The following is a 19,901-nucleotide window of genomic DNA, read 5'->3' as shown; positions in this document are numbered from 1 at the left end:
CAAATTAAGCGTTCTTGTCCATCCAAATAACAAGGTACCCTATATGTGAATCCCCAGGAAAAGGTTTTCCAAAGTGTAAAATCATACTATTTTTAAAGAGTTTATTCTTTTTTTCCAGGCATATTCTACTGTTGGAACCCCAGACTATATTGCACCAGAAGTATTTATGCAGACTGGGTACAACAAGCTGTGTGACTGGTGGTCTTTGGGAGTGATTATGTATGAAATGCTAATAGGTATGTTAAAGACCCTGACTTAAGAATCACTTCAAAGGTAACAGGGTCCATTAGTTCACTGAGTCTGATTCCCTGCCTAGTGGAGGTACCAGAATTTCATTCAGTTCCACCTGAAGTAAGCCGTAAATTCAGCTTCCAGAAAGCTTGGAAATGTTCCACCTTTCCAAGAAGACAGCAAGAGATGATGCCTCCGTTAGTTGTTTCAGTGAATAATTGTTCACTATTAAATGTTTTTGAGGGTCAGTCTTATTACCTGGAAGTAATGGAATACCATTTAATGTTACATTACAAAAGAAAACTTTTGGCTAGTACTCCTTGTTAGATTTGGGTGCCATGCTGGCAAAAGCAGAGGCCCAGGTCACATTCCTTTTCTGGGAAAAGCTTGTTGATTTTTCTGTTTGTTTGTGCAGGGTATCCACCTTTCTGCTCAGAAACACCACAAGAAACTTATAGGAAAGTTATGAACTGGAAAGAAACATTGGTATTTCCTCCAGAGGTGCCCATTTCAGAGAAAGCAAAGGATTTAATTCTAAGGTCAGTAACAAAAGCTCACTTCTGGCCACTCACCCAGACAGTCTTATCTTCCATTAGGTTAATTTTGTTCCACATGAAAGAAGTTTTAGATTGGAGGGAAGGTTGTTTTCTTCTGTGCCACAATCCTTGATGGATTTTTTTTTTAAGAAAAAAAAAAAAAGTCTCTTTCCCTTTGCCATTTGTTTAACGTGAAGGAATAAGCTGTAATGATCTTGATTTGTACCAGTGTTAGGAGAAACAGAGCAGACTGGGAAAAAAAGAAGGAAAAAAATTATTAACACACAATTTGCCTCTTCTCAGAGGGAACTAGAAAATAACTGCTCGCCAGCATTTAATGCACTGAACAGAAATCTTTGGATGTTTTGGATTTACTCACTTTTTCCAAAATGGTAGGTTTTAGTCCATTCAGTTTGCACTGAAGTTTTTGTGAGGGGTTTAGGGATCAAGATCAGGCAGAAATGCTCTCTTGACCTGGGAGGTTTGGGGGAGGATGTGGTTTTTGGCTTTGACACCCCACCCCACCCCCCCACCCCCCCCCCAAAAAAAAAAAAATATTACAAGCTTACACAAATTCATTAAAGGCAAAAAGGAGAATGTACTTTGTAGTCAGAGCCAAGTAGTAAGCTTTATTATTAGTTCAAGCAGTGCTCCAGTAGCATACAACAAACGTAAGAAATAGAACAAACTGTTATTCTTAATCCAGTGATACTAACAGTTCAAATTTATTTAATTATTGCTAATCCTCATTAATAAGTTAGTGTATAACAGTTTTATTGTGTTTTCAGTATCTATTTCACTAGCATTATGCTTAACCTCTCCTGTGTGTTGTCAGTATCCTGCGTGCTTTGTTGGAAAGAGTAGCTGGAAAGTTTTGGGAAGTGTTGCTGCTGAGAATTTCTTCCTCCTCAGTCTTGGCTGAGTTTGGGGCATTTTTAGATATTCCAGGCAGTTTATTTGTTAACATTTCTTGCTCATGAATTTAGTTAGACAATGACTATGTGAATTTATTCTATTTTCTCCCTATATGGAAGGATTTACATTAGGGTAAAACACGTTTAGTTACAGTTTACTAAAATGAGGTCAAAACAACAGGTTAGGCAACAAACACCTGGCCATTGGGTCCTTTGTCTGTTGCAGCTTGGACGAGTTAAGATATATTTCAGTTAAAGGAAGTTGCAGACAATGCTAAAGTTTCTTTAACTAAAATAAGCTCAAGTTCAGACATAGCCTTGACAAATCCTGAGACCTAGTCTGTCTAACTGTTGTTACAAGGTTTGAGGTCTATTATTAGTACTTGGCATCAACCAACTGGCTGGGCTGCAATAGAAATATAATCAGGTGGGTTTTTTTCCCCAAGTCACACTCGGCTACAAGTAAAAGAATATTACAGTCTAATTGGAGACAGTTTATAGCCTAACTTGCTATGTTACTAAATTACCTGCTGAAAATTTCACTGAACTATCAAGAAGGGGACCTTTTTTTGTATTGCAATGCATTGATGTGGAGAGTGCCTTCAAATCTGGATGACGTGATTGTGTGGAGAGATTATGAGTTCAGGATAACTGAATCACCAACCAGAGGCTTTGCTCATGTAGGCAAACAGGATTTCATTTAACAAAGGTCAGCTGACTTTTAGAGCAACAGGAGGCCCCCATCCCCATGCTACCAGGTACTCCCCATTGCCAGGAGGTCATTGGGTGACTCCACACTTGGCAAGACCAAGCGGGGTTTTTTGGCATGGGCATTGTTTCCTGTTTCTGTAAACCTCCCTCTTCGTGTCACCGTTGACATCTTTTGCCATCCTCAAAGAGATTGCAAGGACAGCGCAAAAATACAAAGCAGTTACGTCTCTGCTAACACATAGAAAGGATAGCTAGGATTTAATGAACTTCTAGGCTAAGCATTGGGGTATGCTCATCGTCTCCTTGGTGAGATACTTCAGAGTCTTTTGCAGCCAGCTAGGCATTGGCCCTGGCAGGCATCATTCCAGAGAAGAAGGGTCAGCCTCTGCTGCTCACTGGAACAAATCCCTGATGTCTCTGAGTTGCTGTCAGAGAGCTTCCACCTCCCTATTTTTCTTCATTCGGATTTTATACTTTCCCTGGTTGGTGTTTTTCCTCCTGCCTACTGGAGCAGGTAACTGTCTCCATCTGAACAGTTCCATCTGTCTCCAGTTTCACCTTTTTCTTCTTACTTGACTCTACGGGCTTTCCCATAGCTGCTTCTCATAAATTGGCAATTTCTTCTGGAGTATGAGCTGAGGTTATGCAGCTGGGCCATATCAGAAATAGGCCTTGGGTCTCGGTACCACCAGCACCTGGGCCTCTAAGGAGTGGGGAGAGGGAGTGGCTGGCAGAATAGGGATGTGCCATGTTTTGAATGTGTCTGGCTCATTGTAGTTCCAAAATGTGACATCAGAGAGTGGTCCTGTTTCACTGAGTGTGTCTGTTAGTTGAGAACATGCAGAGGAGTTTTCAGTGGTAGGGACTTAAGCCTCAATTCCAGGCTAATCTTGCAGGGCTAGAACTTGCAGCAGCTTTTCACAAACCTGTAAGAAGTTACAAGTTATTGTCATCGTAGCTTTTTGTTCTGGGACTCCAGTAATATTCTGCTTCCATTTCCCTTTTCTTCTACGTGCAATGGGCTGCTCTTACATTACCCAGAGTAATGGAACAATTTGAAAGAACTTCCTCAAATTCCTGATGTAGGATACCGTGACAGTTTTATTTGCTGTTGCTTCTGTCTACATTTATTGTAACATTCCCCTTGCCTTTTTCACTTTTTCAGGTTTTGTATTGACTCAGAAAATAGAATTGGTAGTAATGGAGTAGAGGAGATAAAAAGTCATCCATTTTTTGAAGGTGTGGACTGGGGACATATCAGGTATGTGTGTGTATATAGATATACACATTTTATAGAGAGAACAAAAGCCATGAAAGCAAGAATTTCATGTACTATGGAGTCAAGGATAATTATTTCCATTCATTTTTTATTTTGAAAGGCAGCTACTGGCAGTAGGTGCGTGACAGCAAAGGTTTTCAGGCCTTGCTGACGTTCATAGATGTGATCAGAGTTTAACTGCCTTGAGATGCCTCAGATTGCCCCAGAGTGCCCAGGATGGAAAGAAATGGTGCTAGGATGGCTGTGTTATTCCTGATGTATGCTTTGATATCATCGGAGAGCTCCTCTTCCAGTAGTAGTGGGCTCTGCAGCTATTGCTATAATTGACTTTTTTTATAATAGGAGCACAAGAAAAGCAAACTCTATTCCAAAAATGCAGGGGAAATAGATGAATGAAGAGGAGAGGCAGCAAGTAGGAGGAAAACACAGGGCATGTCTTTACTGCACGCTGCAGATACTACACCTGAGTGAACCGGTACGTCTACAGAGCGCTGGGCAGAGGCACTGACTCCCCTCAGAGTCGTAGCCTCTGTGGCCAAATTCTGCTGGGTCAGGCCTGGGTAGAGGGCCTGGCCAAGGCAGCTGTACCAGTTCCAACCTGAACTTGTGCCTGCAGATGCTGAGAAACATCTGCATGTATCCAAAATGGTAACACCTTTAGAGCAGACTTTGATGGCCCTACAGATACTTTCAGTTGAAATGATGGCTACTGTTCAGCTGTCTTTAAGGTCTGAGGTGATCTGCTTCTTCAGCAATACTGCAGTTTTCTACATGAACATCCATACTGTGGGTGTGTGATTGTCCAGCTCTTGTACTTCTCATTTCCTCTGGTGCAGAAAGCCTCATTTAACTTATCAGTGTGGGAGACACTAATAAGCAGCAAGAGCAGTAACATATCTATTCATGCTGCATCTGGCAACCTGGCAAAATGGTTTCCCTGTTCCGCCCATAAGTACATTTAATTGTAATAATTACAACAGTATTAAGTTTACAGGTGCTAATTAATGACTTTCCCACAGTGCCATGTTCCAGTTTGAATGCTTTCATGGGACAGATCACATAAGAAACTTTGAAAGCCACCTTAAAACTTCTTAAAGGGCTGCCTAATTGTTGAGCTGATGTAGCATGTCAGAGCCAGCCTATTTTGGACAAGAGATGCTGGTGACTGAGTGTCAGAAATAGGAGCTATAGTCAAAAGGTATTTGGATGAGGTCCAGGCTGATGAGTGCTGGAATTGTAAAGCAACACATCTGATGGCTCCAAATGCAAGTAGAATCCTGCTCAGCTGGGTAGGCTGGGTTTATGAAAGGAAGGTAACCACAGCAGTTCTTGGTGACAGCCAAGATTGTAGTGATAGCTGTATGGCAGCTAAGTGTGGAATGCTGTTTCAGTTAATGAGAAAATTATGTTTTCCTCAAGTTTGCCAAGAAGATACTAATGCTAGATAGGGAACCAAAAAATCTCCTCGTGGCGTCAGCAAACAGGCGAGTCAGATACATCTCTGATGGACTCGGTGGAAACTTTGTGCTTTAAATTAAAGGGATGTTGTAACTTTGAAAAACTAAGTTAAACAAAACTGGAACTTAAATGGATGTTTTCCTAGTATTCACTAGGCTGGCATTTATTTCTATTCACAGGGAAAGACCAGCTGCAATCCCTATAGAAATCAAAAGTATTGATGATACTTCTAACTTTGATGAATTTCCCGAATCTGATATTTTACAGCCAGGTGAGACTGCCATTATAAATTCTAAATTTCTGTCTGTGACATGCTAGAATACTCCACAGATGCTTTTGTTGTTGTTGTTGTTTATATTAGTTTTTCTGATACCCTAATCAAGGTAATATACAGACTTGCTCTAGAGACTTTTTCAAATAGAAATGTAAACCTATGATCTCTCATAACTTCTGCTTCCTTAGAATTTTAGAGGGAAAAGCAGCCCACTGATTTTAACAATTAAATCTATTGGTAAAAATGGTTTGCCTATGTAGTCAGCATATATAGTTTTCTATCACACACTCTGTCTACCCCAGTTGTAGTAAAACGTTAGGCACTGGTTTGCTTTTGATCTTTAGTGACTTGAGTTTCATGCCAAACATAAATGTTCACATATTTGTGGGCAAAAATTTTCAGACAGATGATTATTTAACATAATGATTTGTGAACCTCAGTGGCTCTGCAAGTCATTTAAGGTTTTTTTAGTTGTTCATTTTTATTGGCAAGTAGTAGGAATTATGTAGAAGTATGTAGAAATACATAAAAGCCTTGATTCTCTGACATGCCGGACTCTCCCAGCTTCCACTGCTTTCATTTAATTATTAATGGCTTAAAGATAGGCAGATATTTAAAAATGATTAATTGATGACAGATAAGTGTAGATGCACGAACTACCGTAAGAATTATCAAAAAGCTGGGTGGTTTGCTTTCTTTTTTCTGAAATGGCTTTTGTTTAATGGCAAAGAAATTTGTCCTTTTAATGCAAAAGCAATCAATTTCCAGTGCCTAAGTTAAGCTGTATAACTCCATATTTGGATAATGCCAAGTACATTTGTATTGGTTTTGGCATTTCAGACCCAATGAAAATATTATTGTACATCTAGATACCTAAATACAAACTTTTCTGTCTGTGTGTTTGGCATCTTGAGTTGAAAATATTGCTTAGAACTCTAAAAGCAGCAACCAGAGAGCTAAATATAGAAGCCCACTGCAGTGAGTGTCCATGTGCAGCACACCGGTCATGTGGGCTGTTCAAATATAAAAGGAGGCTGTACGAGCCTTGCTGAAGCCAGAAGTGAAGAGGAAGTCCTAGGAGAGTAATGTGTGCGTGATATGTGTAGTTCTCACAGGAAAACTTGGATATATGTTTTTCTTCTGTTTGTGGTGAGGATAACATAGTACGTGTACATGCGTTTGTTGTGCATGGAACATCCCAAACTTTATGATTTTTGTAATGGTATATCCTGTGGGTGTGTTAGAAGTTCCTGTCAAGGTATGGGAGCCTGCTATGGTGTGTTTAAAAAAAAAAAAAAAAAAAAAAAAAAACAAAACAAAAAAAAAAACCAAAAAAAACCACCACACCCCAAAACCCAAACAAACAAAAACCCCCTTTTTCCACTTCAGAGGTACAAGCTGAAATTATAATTCTTCTCAGACCATTGACAAAAGGTGACTGACCTGATTAGAAACAGGATTTCTTCAAGGAATTTCTGCTGACTAGGGAAGTAAGAGTTCAGGGCTGTGTATGTCAATGCTGTGTTAAAAGTCCTGTGAGAAGCAGCTCTGGTTTTAATTGTTTTGTTTTGTTTTTTCCTTTTTTTTTTTCTGAATTCTAGTGCCAAACACAACAGAACCTGACTACAAATCCAAAGACTGGGTTTTCCTCAATTACACCTACAAGAGATTTGAAGGGCTCACACAGCGTGGCTCGATCCCCTCATACATGAAAGCCGGGAAGTTGTGAAACAAACACAAACCCACAAAAGAAATAAAAATACAAACCTCAGGTAGCTGCATCACCAGACCCGCTTGGCGTTAGTTATCAATACATTGACTCTGGTGCGCATCAATTTCACAAGGAAATTCTACAGGATTAGGATTTCTAAGACTACTACAGGAATTAGTTGGCAGTGCCAGCTCGCTTTTTTTTTTTTAAATATTTGAATATTTTTGTTAACTTTATTATACGAAGGTACTGGAATAAAAGGAACGTACATCCCTTTAACTGCACTGCCTATGTGTGTATAACAGTTAACGATGCCTCTCTGTACTGTGGCTTTGTTTGTACTGTAAACCATCTAATCCACCCAGGAGTAAAACATATCATTTTATGCAGCATTGTTATTATACTGCTTACCTGGTGGGTTTTAGATACGCAGTATAAAAAATACATTGCCCACATTTGCAAAATTCTCTGAGCAGTTGCTCAAGGGTATTCCAGTTGTGGTCGGCAGATATCCCATGAGTGTGGCAACACTGAATTATTTTCAACAGCAGTGTCCTGTGGGGTCTACTTGTACCCTGCCTACCCTCACTTCTCCCCACTGGAGGGCTTTATCAGCTCATCACCCCTTCTCTTTTTTCCTTTTTCCACTGTGTGTGGTGGTGAGACAGTCCCTGTGATCTTTTCAGTGGCATTTCTGCTTTAAATGATAGTTGCTGCTTTTTCTTTTTTGTCTCCCTAAGAAGTTCCAGGCAGAAGCGGTCCTGCTCTAGCCTTTTCTTTCCAGAATATCCCAAAGCAGCCTCTGCCAAGCTGGAAGAAACGGAGTGCCCAGCTAGACCCGCTCTCCTGTCTTCTTCTTGGCTCTGTCTTCTTCTAGAATCTCCGTCTAACATGGACCATGGGATTACAAAGGAACAGCTGAGTCTGCAGCCCAGTTTCCAGGAACCACGACTGAATTGTGCAGGGCATCTAAATGCTATTCTCCCCAGTCTGCAGGATGGTGACAAACTGACAGCAGACAGGTCTCCTTCTCCTAGGTCGAGGAAACTGAAGCACAAATCCCTCTGTACGCAGAGTATGGTTTGGCTTCTCAGCCCAGCAGCAGTTCAGGATTGAATTGCACTTCTCAAACAGTTTACAGTTATCTGGTCACAAAAATTTGTGTATATTTCTGCCTGTACTAGCATCTAGCATATTATCTGCAGTACTTTGAATCTATCACAATACAGTAGAGATCTTTGACATCATTTTCTGGTTACAAAAGAGATTTACAGCAATGACCAATTGCCCAGTAATTGAACAAGCAGAGTCACTGTTGCAGTCTTCCTCCTCTGAATGCATGTGAAAAGCGCTCTAAAGCCTCTGCAGCACCCGTTGGAGTGAAGCAGAGAATGTTTTGGCATGTAGTAGGGAAGATGCCATTAGACTGGCTTTTGCAGCAAAATGGAAGTGACTATTTATGAAGCCATTACAGAAATATTTATTGCTGTTGGGCACCATGGTATCAGCTGTTTTGAATTATTTTTATGCTTGAAGAACACACTGGGATGTTCATCTGCTGCATATGTGCATGTAGTCTTCCCTGATCCAACAGCTATTAGTTTCCTCAAGGACTTCAGTGATGTCTTTCCTCCAATATTTTGTCTTTCTCCAAGCACCTGATATCTGTTACTTATTCTGCATTTCTACAAAAAAATTGAGTCTTCAGCTCACCAAAGAGGAGTAGCCAGTGCCTCAGGGCCCATCCAATTTATACAGTTATATCAGAACGTTGGCTATGCTGAACTTTACATGGGAACAGCTTATTGATCTCCCAGTTTTATTTCCCAGACCTTACACTAATTAGCACCCCTTTACTGCTGTTGAGGCAAGATCCCTCAGAAATTCTCTGGTGTTGTTCTTTACCTTGTCAATGTAGCAAAGCTCAACCTGTGTTCATCCAAAGACTGTCCCAAAGCAGTCACTCACTTAAATCCACCTTTACACTTTCATACTTTGTTCTGCCAGTACCCTGGCAGTTTTGGAGGCTTCTCAGGAAAGGAAGTTCCTTTTCTAAGGGCTTCAATCCATTCTACCAAGACAGAGGAGCCTGGGCAGAAAACATCTGAGATGCAAACTTGGCCTCAAAGGACATCGCTATGGAAAAGAGAATTTTTATTAGTTTTGCTTTCCAGTCTCACTCATGGGGCACTGTGTACACCAGAAGTGGAATTCCTGCGAACAGCACATTTCAAAAGACTACAGTAACCCTATTGGTGTAGTATTAAAAGAAGTCTTTGCTTGAACTTGCCAAGACAAGATAAGTTTCATGGAAACTGCAAATGCTCAGTAATACTGCTGATCTTATTATTATTTTTTTTCCTGTGGGGTTGGCGGGAGGGGAGATAAATACACACTTAATTTAAAGCTATCTATTAAACAACTATGTCTGTACATACTCACTGGTTTACAAACTTGGGAAAAAGCTCAACCCTATATCTGTAACACTAAAGATAATACTCATTTAAAATTGCGGATGATTAATCATATCAGTGCTCACATAGGAGTTATATCCATAGGGAAACAGCCTGCAGCCTATTTAGCATAAACTCCTGTATTGTGGTAGTAGTTGATTTTTTAAATTTTTTTTAAACATAGCATTATTTTAATCAGTAAGTCAAGTTAAACTATTAACTACTGCTTTTAGGATGATAGAATTTTTTTTAAAGGCGAAACTGTGACACTGTAATGAATTAAAGAGAACAGAAGGTTAATCTACACTGGCTTTCAAAAAAATGGAAGTGCAGCATATCTTTTGTTTTGTTATTTTTGCCTCATTCCTTGTGTTTTTTCCTTTGGCAATGTTTGTCACTGTGCCATTTATTTTTCTTATTCTTGGAGTACCAAAGATCCTGAAATGGCTTGATGATTGCAACCATGTGAAAATTTATTTTCTGGAAGTATGTTTTGTTAACTTTTGTTAAAATGTGGAATTGTGTATGCAAATTGTTACCAGAGGTTTGCTGGGAAGTTAACCTATTCCAGCAGGTAAAACGTGAGTGCATCGATGGAAGTGGTAAGCCTGAATCCAAATTCTGGACCTGAATACCCTGAAACTGGGGAGGAAGCTCGGATTGGGAAATGCAGCTGAGCTTTTGCACTTTGTTCCATCTCCAATCAGCATGAGTGAGTGGCCTTAGGTACAGGACATCAGCAGAGGTTGTTTCATGTGCAAAAGGAGTTAAAATTGCCAGCATTCAGAAATCAAATATTGTTGATACTGCATTTGCACTGTTAAATTTGCCTTGCTGGAGAGTTATATAAGTGTTATTTTTATAGGTCAATTGTTAAACACCTGAGCCGTTGGATACAGTATGGAATAATAGCATCTGACGTGGGTGAATTCACCTAAGTGCAAAGGGGCTTGCTGAAAGCTCTCCACACTACCAAGATAAATGGGCATAAGCAGTACAAAGGGTGTTGTGTCGGCTCTTTCTAAAGAGGTGATTTTCCTCCTCTGCAACAGCAAGTAGGGAATACTGCAGTTTAGCCCGGTTATACTCTAATGCTTAGGAAGTGCTCTCACTTTCAATAATACGAGCAATTACAAGCATTGTAACATACTGTATTTTGTCCTTTTAATGTTGATATATTACAGCAGCTCGTTCTTGGAGTCAAAATGGCAACTGCTATATTTTTCCTAGACTGTTTCATTAGTTGTGGTTGGGAAAGTTACATAGAAGCATTATAAAAATTTATATGAGGCTTTTTACAGCATTTGAAAATAAAAGTAGCATTTTTTTTTAAAGTTGCCGGTTTGATTTTTTTTTTCACACCAGTGTACTGGATCTCTTTATCTTCTGGTATGGGAGACGTCTAAGGTATTGAGACAATATTTTGTGTATTCTCATCTTGAATTCCACAGACAGTGAAAACCCTGGTGTTGCTACTCTCGATCCAAGGAGAGCGCAAAAATTGCTTAACTTGTACCAACTGCCGTCATGTGAAGCTACTTCTAAAATGGTTATTGCTGTTCACAAGAGACTTGCCGCCTTCCCTGCAGACCATAATTTATTCAAGAAAGGCTTCCACAGCCAGTTGTGTCCTTCAATTCACTATATAGTGAATAGAAACAATTTTGTCCTACTCTTCCCTGTTCCTTGCTGAGTTCAGAGTAGTGGCAGCAGACGCAGTTGTGAAATAGTCACATAAAAAAAATTATTACAGAGTTGAGCAGCTGAAAGCAAAGGGGAGCTAGCAGCTGGCGACTGGCTTTCCCTGGAGCCCTCCAGTGAACAACAGCCCTCCCTCCACTTGGGAATTGCTGAGCTCAGTGAATGATACAATTTTAACAGAGTTTTACAATTTTTATTTAATGGGATTACACTTGTCTTCCAGTAACCATATATATTATATCTCAGAGCTACATATCATAAGGAAATGGGGGCTTAGTTCCTTATCTCCTTGCATTACCAAATTAGCTGTTCCTCAAAACCACAGCACTTTAATGGCAAATATAAAGGCTATGCCTTCACCATGTGCAGAATATTTTTAAATCAACCACTTAAATAATATTTTATAGTTTAGTGTTTGTAAAACTGCAAATATTTGTTGTGCATTTTTCATTTATTTATTCTTGCACAGTGTGCCTTGTACGTAAGCAAAACAATTATGCTTTGGATGATAAAAGGTCTTCTGACAATCGTCCTATGGAAAGAGAAGGGAGGAGTATTTGAAACCGTCTGTCTTGCTGTTGGGAGTCATGACAATAGCGGTTCCCAGCTGTGGACTAGACAAAGATGTAGTTGCAGTTCAGGAAGTGTGTAATGTACTTTAAGGTAATTTTATTTATCATGCATGTAAATTTTAAATATCACAGAGGTTCTAAAATTCCTGTCCCATAGCTGAACTTCAAAGATGAAAGCAGGTTTTAAATACGGGTGCCAGCAGGCTGTAACCTGTCAGCCGTGCTGGGTTCTGTCGCAGAATGCCTTTCTGCCTAAAAGAAGCTGCCACCTGAAGGGGGCCAGATACTACTGGCCCTACTGGGACAGCTGAAGGGCAAGTTAATGTCTATATAATACAGTGAATTTACTGCCAATAGTAATGGCACCAAGATTTGTACACTTCATTGCACAGGAGCATTTGTACAATTGGTGTAAGGGGAAATGAATTTTTATACGTGCAGAGAGAACTGATCTCACTGCTGCCACCTCCTCCCACCACCTCTGGCCAGGTTATTTGGTAGCATGGAGGTTACTGTTCTCTGGGGAAATGGGGCATGTGGGTTTAGAACCTCTCCATGCCGAGGAGAGAAATTTCTCAATCAAGTCAGAGTACTGCTAGGAACAGTTTGTTTCTGGTTTGAACCGACCCTTGATGCCACATCTTGTTCCCATACCAGCTGCTTTAATCTGTTCCGAGTGAGCCACCATCTGCTGCTGCTTCTCTCTCTTCCAGGAATACGTGCTCTCTATACGTGCTGTCCCCCGGCAGTGCACCTTCAGCTGGTAGCGGTTCCTTCCCCTCCAGATGTCTCTGCCCATCCTCCCCCCTCCAAAGACAAAATCTTTGCCCTTGCCTGTACGTTTCCAGCCCGCGAAACCAAATGATGTGGAGAGGGCAGCTTATCAGCAGATTAAGTGCTGTGACCTTAAAGCTGTTGTGTAAAGGCGTAACCGCAGCCCCTGCTCCACATTTTGAAAAAGAGACGGCAGCTACAGATAGCAAGTGTTATAACACCAAGTCTATGTAACACCTTGTTTCCTTCCAGGGATGCAGGCCGAATCGGCCCCTCGGTGTGGGTGTGCAGCCTGGAATATGAAGGTAATGGAGCTCCAAGAGGAAGCAGGTGCCAAGACGTTCCCCTCAGCTACGTCTAAGCACATGCAGCCATCTACAAAGCTTCGTGACATGAAATGGGAGCGCCGATTTGAACGGGCATCTCCCTAGTGTTAGGGCTTACTCAAAACCAGCAATAGCTCTGCTAGTCTTTGACAATTCCCATACTAAGTCTGCTTCTGACTTCAATATATCTAATTAATAATAACGAATTATCAGATGAGAACTTCAGTGACTTTTTGGTCATGACTGAGTGAATCACTGGTAAAACCAGACACACTCAAGATTTTCAATCCAGCAGACTGCCTTTGAGGTCTCATCCAGCTCCCACTGACGTCAGCGGAAGATCCCTATCTAAAGCCCAAAGAAACCAGTGAACAAGCATGGTCTCAAAAGCAAGCTGTTTGCTGATGCCATGCTTCTGTGGTCTTTACAAATGAGACAAAAAGATTTTACTGTCTGTACAATTCAATTGGTTGAAAAGCAGTACGTGAAGAGGATGCCTTTTGGCTTCAAATACAGTGGTGAGAAACCTGCATGGTACTTACACTATTAAAGAAGAAGATATTACCTGGTTTTTTATAAACAAACTAATACTTCAAGGAAACTTTGCAAAATATATAATTTACTTAAATACCTTTTTCTGAAATAGCATAGTACGTTACTGGGCCCCAGTATGGATTTTTCATATTCTATGAACCAGATTGGCATGACTTCTTGATTTGTGAAGTTCACAGGTAGTGAACAACAAATGCGACACCTGCAATTGGCACAGTTCTGCTGAGTAACGTTACACATCTTGTGGGCCCACTCTGTGCAACAGTTGTTGGTTTCTCTTTTCAGTTAATTCTGCCTCGAGTAGTGGCACAGACTGAAGGTGCCTCACATTTCTGTATCTTTGCATTGTTCCTGTACCAGTTGTTTCATATGAGGCTGTTAACATTTGAAAAGACCAGTAATCTGTACTGGGGGCGACAAGTCTGCTTTAACCAAGGCGAAGGCTTTCAGGCAGTGATGTAAGGCACTGTCAGGACCTTTGCAGGCAAGATGGGTGAGACAGCTGCAGCTTGGAGGTTCACAGAGTGGTTCTGTGCAAACCCAAGAAAAGCTGTTTTGGCCTTGGAGATATGCTGCCCTCGCAGCTGGGTTTGTTCTCTTTTAGCCACAGCAGAAAAGGCATTGGGTGGGGTCTCACTGATCCCGGAGAGGTAGGGCTCAGCTTGGGGGCTGCCCCTTGTGCACCATGGGCACATTTCAATTGCTTTTCATTTCAACAGGCCCCTTAAACAGCTTTATTTATCCTTGCGTAGAGATTTGTAACAGCAATACTGTTTTTCAGAGACATTAGGCTCTTGTTAGGCATTCAGGAAATACCAGTTTCTGCCAAGAATGAAATGGCTATTTAAAAACAGAAAATTACTTTGTTTTCAAATCAAAAGTGGCACGCATCATCAAGCACAGAGAGTTTTAGGTAAGAGATTTACAAGCAAGCATATTACTTTGTGGGCACAAATCTCATCAGCCAGGACTCCAAAATAAAGCAGGCACTTCGGAAAATGCTGATCTTTTTCACTGGTTTTAGTTTTGTTAGAAAACCACACAGTAAATTGGTCATCCTACTGGTTCCAATACTGAGATTAGAGAGGGAAAGCAAGTAGGATTTGGAAGCTCTTTCTCAAACTAAACTTGTTTCATCATGCAAGGAATTTGTCCATGACTCACAGACCTTTAAGGCCAGACTATATCACTATCACAATCCAGTCTGACATACTGCATATCATAATCCATACAACTTCACTCACTGTATTGTGTCAGTATAGCACAGCTCACTGCTGGCAAAGCCTGAATTATTTTGTGCTGGGGTTTTTTTTGTTTTGGTTTGGGGGTGGTGTTTTTGGTTGTTTTTTTCTTCTTCAAAGGGCTTCTGCACCAATTAATGAGTAGAAATAACTTTAAGGAGTTTATTTTTATTATTGGCTGATTACAGTGTAATTATGCTATTTATATAACTTTTGAAGCAAAAGACTCTGTGATTGGGAGAGGAACTTTTGCTTTAAAAGGATAGCAGGTTTTTGATGCACAGACACAGAACTTATAGCAAAGTCAACCAATTGCTTGTGGTGCCCTTAAAAATAATCCAGTGACTTTCAAGCACAAACCACAGACTAAACCAGACTTTTTTATTCATTTTATTCATTCTTCAAACTAGCTAGCCTGTTCACAGGTAATCTATAAAAACACAAGTGATTCAGGATACAGGTATTGTTCTTCACGTTACTTTGAGCCATGTAATACTGTGGTCTGAGAGGAAACCATAAATAACTTGCGTTCTGGAAGAGAAGTCTGTGAAAAAATTGTATTTGTATTTACAAGTACGCTAAGTAACTTCAGTTTACTGCTATTAAGTTTCAGTAGGAAAAAGTTAGCTAGCTCACCCTAAGCAGTCACCTAAGCGTGAAGCAATACAAGTCACTCTAATAACATAGTGACTCTCAGTGTTCCCTCAGAGGAGGAAAGTACTTCTGTCCAGCTGCTCTCAGTTCTGAAACAGGTCTCTTAAGCGTGGCGTGCGTGAACCTAGCTTGGCACCAGCAAATACACAGAAATCCGCATCCTCTTCAGGATGGTATCTCAGAGAAATGCTGGCTGGATGCTCTTCATGTCCTTTGTAACAGCTAAGACATGCTTTTGATGTCATTAATCATTTACTGAAAAGAAAAAGGAGTAATAATACAGACACCTTTCTTTCACTGCTGTCTCAGGCTATTATTTAACTGCTCTGAGGTCTCATTGTTATTTTTACCCCTTTAGCAAGTTGTTGTATAAGTTGTTTGGAAAAAAGAGGCTATCTGTTGCTTACATAAAGCATTCTGTTCTCTATTTTATAGCTAAAAGCTACTCAAGAGAAAGTGCTCACCTAAAAATGGGGCAAAAATATCAGGTGTGGCCTACTCAAAATCAGTGTCTTACATAAACTGGGATCTTGCTCTGCCAAGGTTTAAGGCTAATGACTTACATGAAATGTATGAAATTATCAGTGAAGAGACCAATCATCGCCTTGGAATAAGAAACCGGTATAATAAATGGTGTTTAAAACCTGTGTTAATGAAGTGGCAGTGCATTATGTTTATAAGAACTTTCTAAGTGCCAGGATATGTGACATTGACCATGGATGAGAAGTACACGTGCTTTCGCATGACAGGCAGAAATATTGCTGAGATTGATCTGATTTCCTGACTTAGACATATCATAAAGTGCCAAAAAATTCTTCATTGAATTACAAGTACTTCTATTGTTACACTAAAAAATATGAGATACAATGTGAATAAGGTGCATTAGCTCTGTTTCTAGTGAGTCAGATTAAAAAACCCCAAAACTATTGCATTTTGAATATCCTCATTGAATGTTCCCATACGGAGAGGGTTTGTATTTAATAGCTATTAAGGTTGTTAGAACAGTTTTCTGGAGCTATTTAAATCTTTAACTCATTGAGCTTTGTAACAATGGCCATCTGCAACTTTCTGTGGTTACTGAGTCTCTGAAACATTTTTAGTCAATGTGGCTGACTCACTCTGCTGAAATCTCCTTAACATTTCAGTGTCCACTGATGATGCAAACCTGGAGGAGGGAGCTCCTAGCTTCAGAACTGGGCCAAAAGAGTACTTTAGCAGGGCCAAACATGACATTTAAGCTTCCTGTTAACAAATTCTTGGAAATTTTTTTCAATATAATTTGTAGTATATGAATAAAACAAATGTGCATTAATGACAATGATTTTCTCAAAGATGGCAACACTGTCTAACTTCAGGGTTTTAGCTCTTCCTGCTGCTTTTTATTTCATTTTGGGCAGAAATGGTTTGTAATTGATTTTGTCCGATACAAATTCTGTAAAACTAACTGAACCCAGCATGGTGGAATACATATAGCACTGCAATGGTAACTGCAGGATTACACATAACTTGAAATTCTGAGATGAAAAGTTGAATTTGCAAGGGGAGGAAAGTACCTTATGAAGAAGTGTGCATTGAGACTGTTGCAGTAGCTTATTTATATTTCAGCAACATCCCCAACTGGAACCCACAATTCCCTGGCCAGGTAAGCATATTCTGTAAGAGCAGTTCACCCGCCTGGCCCTTCCATATGCCTGGCTGAACCCTGAGCTGCCCACTCCCATACAGAGGGGGTGCTTCCCAGCTGAGTGTGAAATGTGCTGGGAGCTTTGAAGTATAAAAGATGGCACAAATGGAGTTTGGGACTGCATAAGAGTAATCATTCTCAGGAATTATAGTCTGGAGTTCAGGCAAGTAAATTCTGCCTAAATCTCAGAAAGCTATGAAGGAAACACATCCTTATTTTCTGGATTTGTTTCCCAGCTCTGTCATTGAGTAGGCAAGTTACTGATCTTCCACCACATTACATTAAACTCATAGGTGTTCAAATGCATTTGGCCATGTAATTTTGTGAGGATTTACTTTCTCAGGTTCTTAGAATCATTGAATCACAGAATCATTTAAGTTGCATAAGACCTTTAAGATCATTGAGTCCAACCATTAACCCAGCACTGCCAAGTCCACCACTAAACCATGTCCCTAAGCACCACATCTACACATCTTTTAAATACCTCTAGGGATGGTGACTCAACCACCTCCCGGGGCAGCCTGTTCCGATGCCTGACAACGTTTCAGTGAAGAAATTTTTCCTTATTATCCAATCTAAACCTCACCTGGTGCAATGGTAGGCCATTTCCTATTGTCCTATCACTTGTTACTTGGGAAAAGAGACTGACACCTACCTTGCTACAACCTCCTTACAGGTAGTTGTAGAGAGTGTTTTGGCAGACATAGATGTTTATACATAATTAAAGTAAAACCAGTACTGAACTGCTGTCTTAGATGGAATGATGGAAGCAGAGAAGCAAAGGTTTGATGAGACTTGTGTTCCAAGGTACTAGCTTTCCCAAGATAAAACACTAACTTTCCTACACAGAGAAAACAGACATAGAAACAGCCGTTTTACACATAGGAGGTTTCTGTCCAGGTAGATCAAACTATAGTAAGAATCTTTAGTAGGACTTCAAAGTTTCCTTAATTTTGAAGGAGGAAAAAAGCTTTCTTTTTTTCAAGAGAGTCAACAGTAAACAGTCTCTTGTAATTTTATAAATAACCATGATCACTTCTAGTCTTACCACCAGTGGTAACATGCTTATAAACATTACTGCAAAGGTTCCTCTGCACTGTTTCTACAGCTCCAGACCCATTTTTCTGTTGCATGTGACTATCCTCTTGGAGAAAACAGCCTGTCAGAAAACTATCTTTCAAGCAATTTATTTCTGCCAGAGCAATTTTGTAACCCACATGTTTGGTTTAAGCCATTGCAAGCTTGCAACTTCCTTTGACCTGGACACATAACTGGCATTCCCATACATATACTTCCCCTCAGCATAACGTAGTCAATGATGGAAACACTTCTGTAAATAATATTCCTGCTTTCATTAAACCCACATGGATCTTTGTGTATTTAGTCACACTACCTTACTAACTTTTAGCAAAGGATGGTTTTATTTTTATCTTGAGTAATTTTACTATGTCCATAGCTCAAAAAACCCAATCACTTGTCTGCATATCAAAGATATAAGTTTTGACAACTGAGATATTAACCACTAGAACAGATGATGAAGGAATGTAATATACCTTCCAAAATACTACACCTACTTTTATTAGTTCCGAAGGACCCCCCATTACTAATAACAGACAGATGCTCTGAAAGCCTACTGAACAGTACACCTGCAGAAGTAGCTTTCTTCACACATATCACCGATCACCTAGATCCAGCCTTACTGGTGAGCAATACCAGCTGCACTGTACATTTAAGCTCCCTCATACCCAAGTGCGACAGATAGAAGGTGACACACATGCAGCCCATGAAGATGGCACAGGTAAGGGTGCGTGAGTCTAGGCAATAGCCTATTCTGCCACACCTACAACTGGAACCGAGCAAGCCCCGGCTACATCAGTATTAGCAAACAGGGCAGGACAGTAAGAGAGGTTCAGCCAAGTTAACGGGCCCGGGTGCCCCCACTGCATGTGATGAAGTTTTCATTTCAGACTAGCTCTAGTGAGGTTTGCTGGAATACATTAACCTCTTACAATCGCATCTTGAGCTCTTTGTGGCAAAGGAATACACTTTGCACATACCAAGACTACTCCAGGATGCAAACCAAAGCCCAATGCGGATGATAGGTAGGTTCATTTCAAAACTGCACTCCTGCTATTGGCAAAATACATAGCTACAGCCTCAGCATCTAGTGTAATCCAGGTCTGTTACCACAATATAATATACTGGTAAAAGTTAACCTATTTTTATGCTACTTTTTACTGATTATGTGTGCCTGTTCTCTGCCCTGCTCTGACCACACACTGGACCCAATAACCCAGAGAGGCCTCTCCCCACCAGAACGATGGCAAGATGTCGATTCTTCCTCAGACAAGGTGTCCTCTGTACAGCACCCTGAAAATGTAACAGGTACACAGGCCAAGGCAAAGCCATTTGGAGATTTCCCCTCATACTGCAAAGGTCAGAAGCGGCCCACACGTACGCTGGCTCTTCCAACATGCCAGAAGGGTGCGGGGGCACCCCCATTACACTCAACACACCAGGTGTGGCGTGGCGTGGCCTGGCCTGGCCCACTGCCGCCACGACGACCCTCGCGGGTCTCAGAGCTCTAGGGGAGGGCCATGCGGGTGGCCCCGGCCCTCACCCACTGCTCACTTGCAGCCCTGCGCTGTGGAGGGCTGAGAGAACGGCGCCAGCCCGAGGGACGGCACAGCAGGAACCAAGGCCCCCGCCGCCCCCACCGCCCCCGCCGCCCGCGCCAGCCCGAAATCTCGCGAGAAGTGTGCCGCGGGGCGGGGGCGGGCGCGGGGCGGGGCGGGACGGGAGGAGGGCGGCGGCGGCGGCGCGGCTGAGG

General features: G+C 41.1%; 1 protein-coding gene across 5 annotated transcripts in view; it reads left to right on the top strand.

Annotated features, from left to right (window-relative positions):
* STK38L (serine/threonine kinase 38 like) overlaps nucleotides 1–10,901 on the top strand; it is a 50,763-nt gene extending 39,862 nt beyond the window's left edge. For 2 of the 5 annotated variants that reach the window (XM_040595385.1, XM_040595386.1), the window contains exons 10-14: nucleotides 119–236; nucleotides 647–770; nucleotides 3,558–3,653; nucleotides 5,309–5,400; nucleotides 7,005–10,901. In XM_040595385.1, coding sequence (XP_040451319.1) covers nucleotides 119–236; nucleotides 647–770; nucleotides 3,558–3,653; nucleotides 5,309–5,400; nucleotides 7,005–7,132 — 558 coding nt within the window. In that variant the 3' untranslated portion in view covers nucleotides 7,133–10,901. Of the gene's footprint in view, nucleotides 1–118; nucleotides 237–646; nucleotides 771–3,557; nucleotides 4,147–5,308; nucleotides 5,401–7,004 lie in introns of those variants that run through there. The other 3 variants (XR_005828036.1, XR_005828035.1, XM_040595387.1) reach the window with 3 other exon arrangements.
* Nucleotides 10,902–19,901: the final 9,000 nt, after the last annotated feature.

Source organism: Falco naumanni, chromosome 5 (assembly GCF_017639655.2).
Source record: "Falco naumanni isolate bFalNau1 chromosome 5, bFalNau1.pat, whole genome shotgun sequence".
NCBI classification, from domain to species: domain Eukaryota; kingdom Metazoa; phylum Chordata; class Aves; order Falconiformes; family Falconidae; genus Falco; species Falco naumanni.
This window is presented reverse-complemented; position numbering and strand designations above follow the sequence as displayed.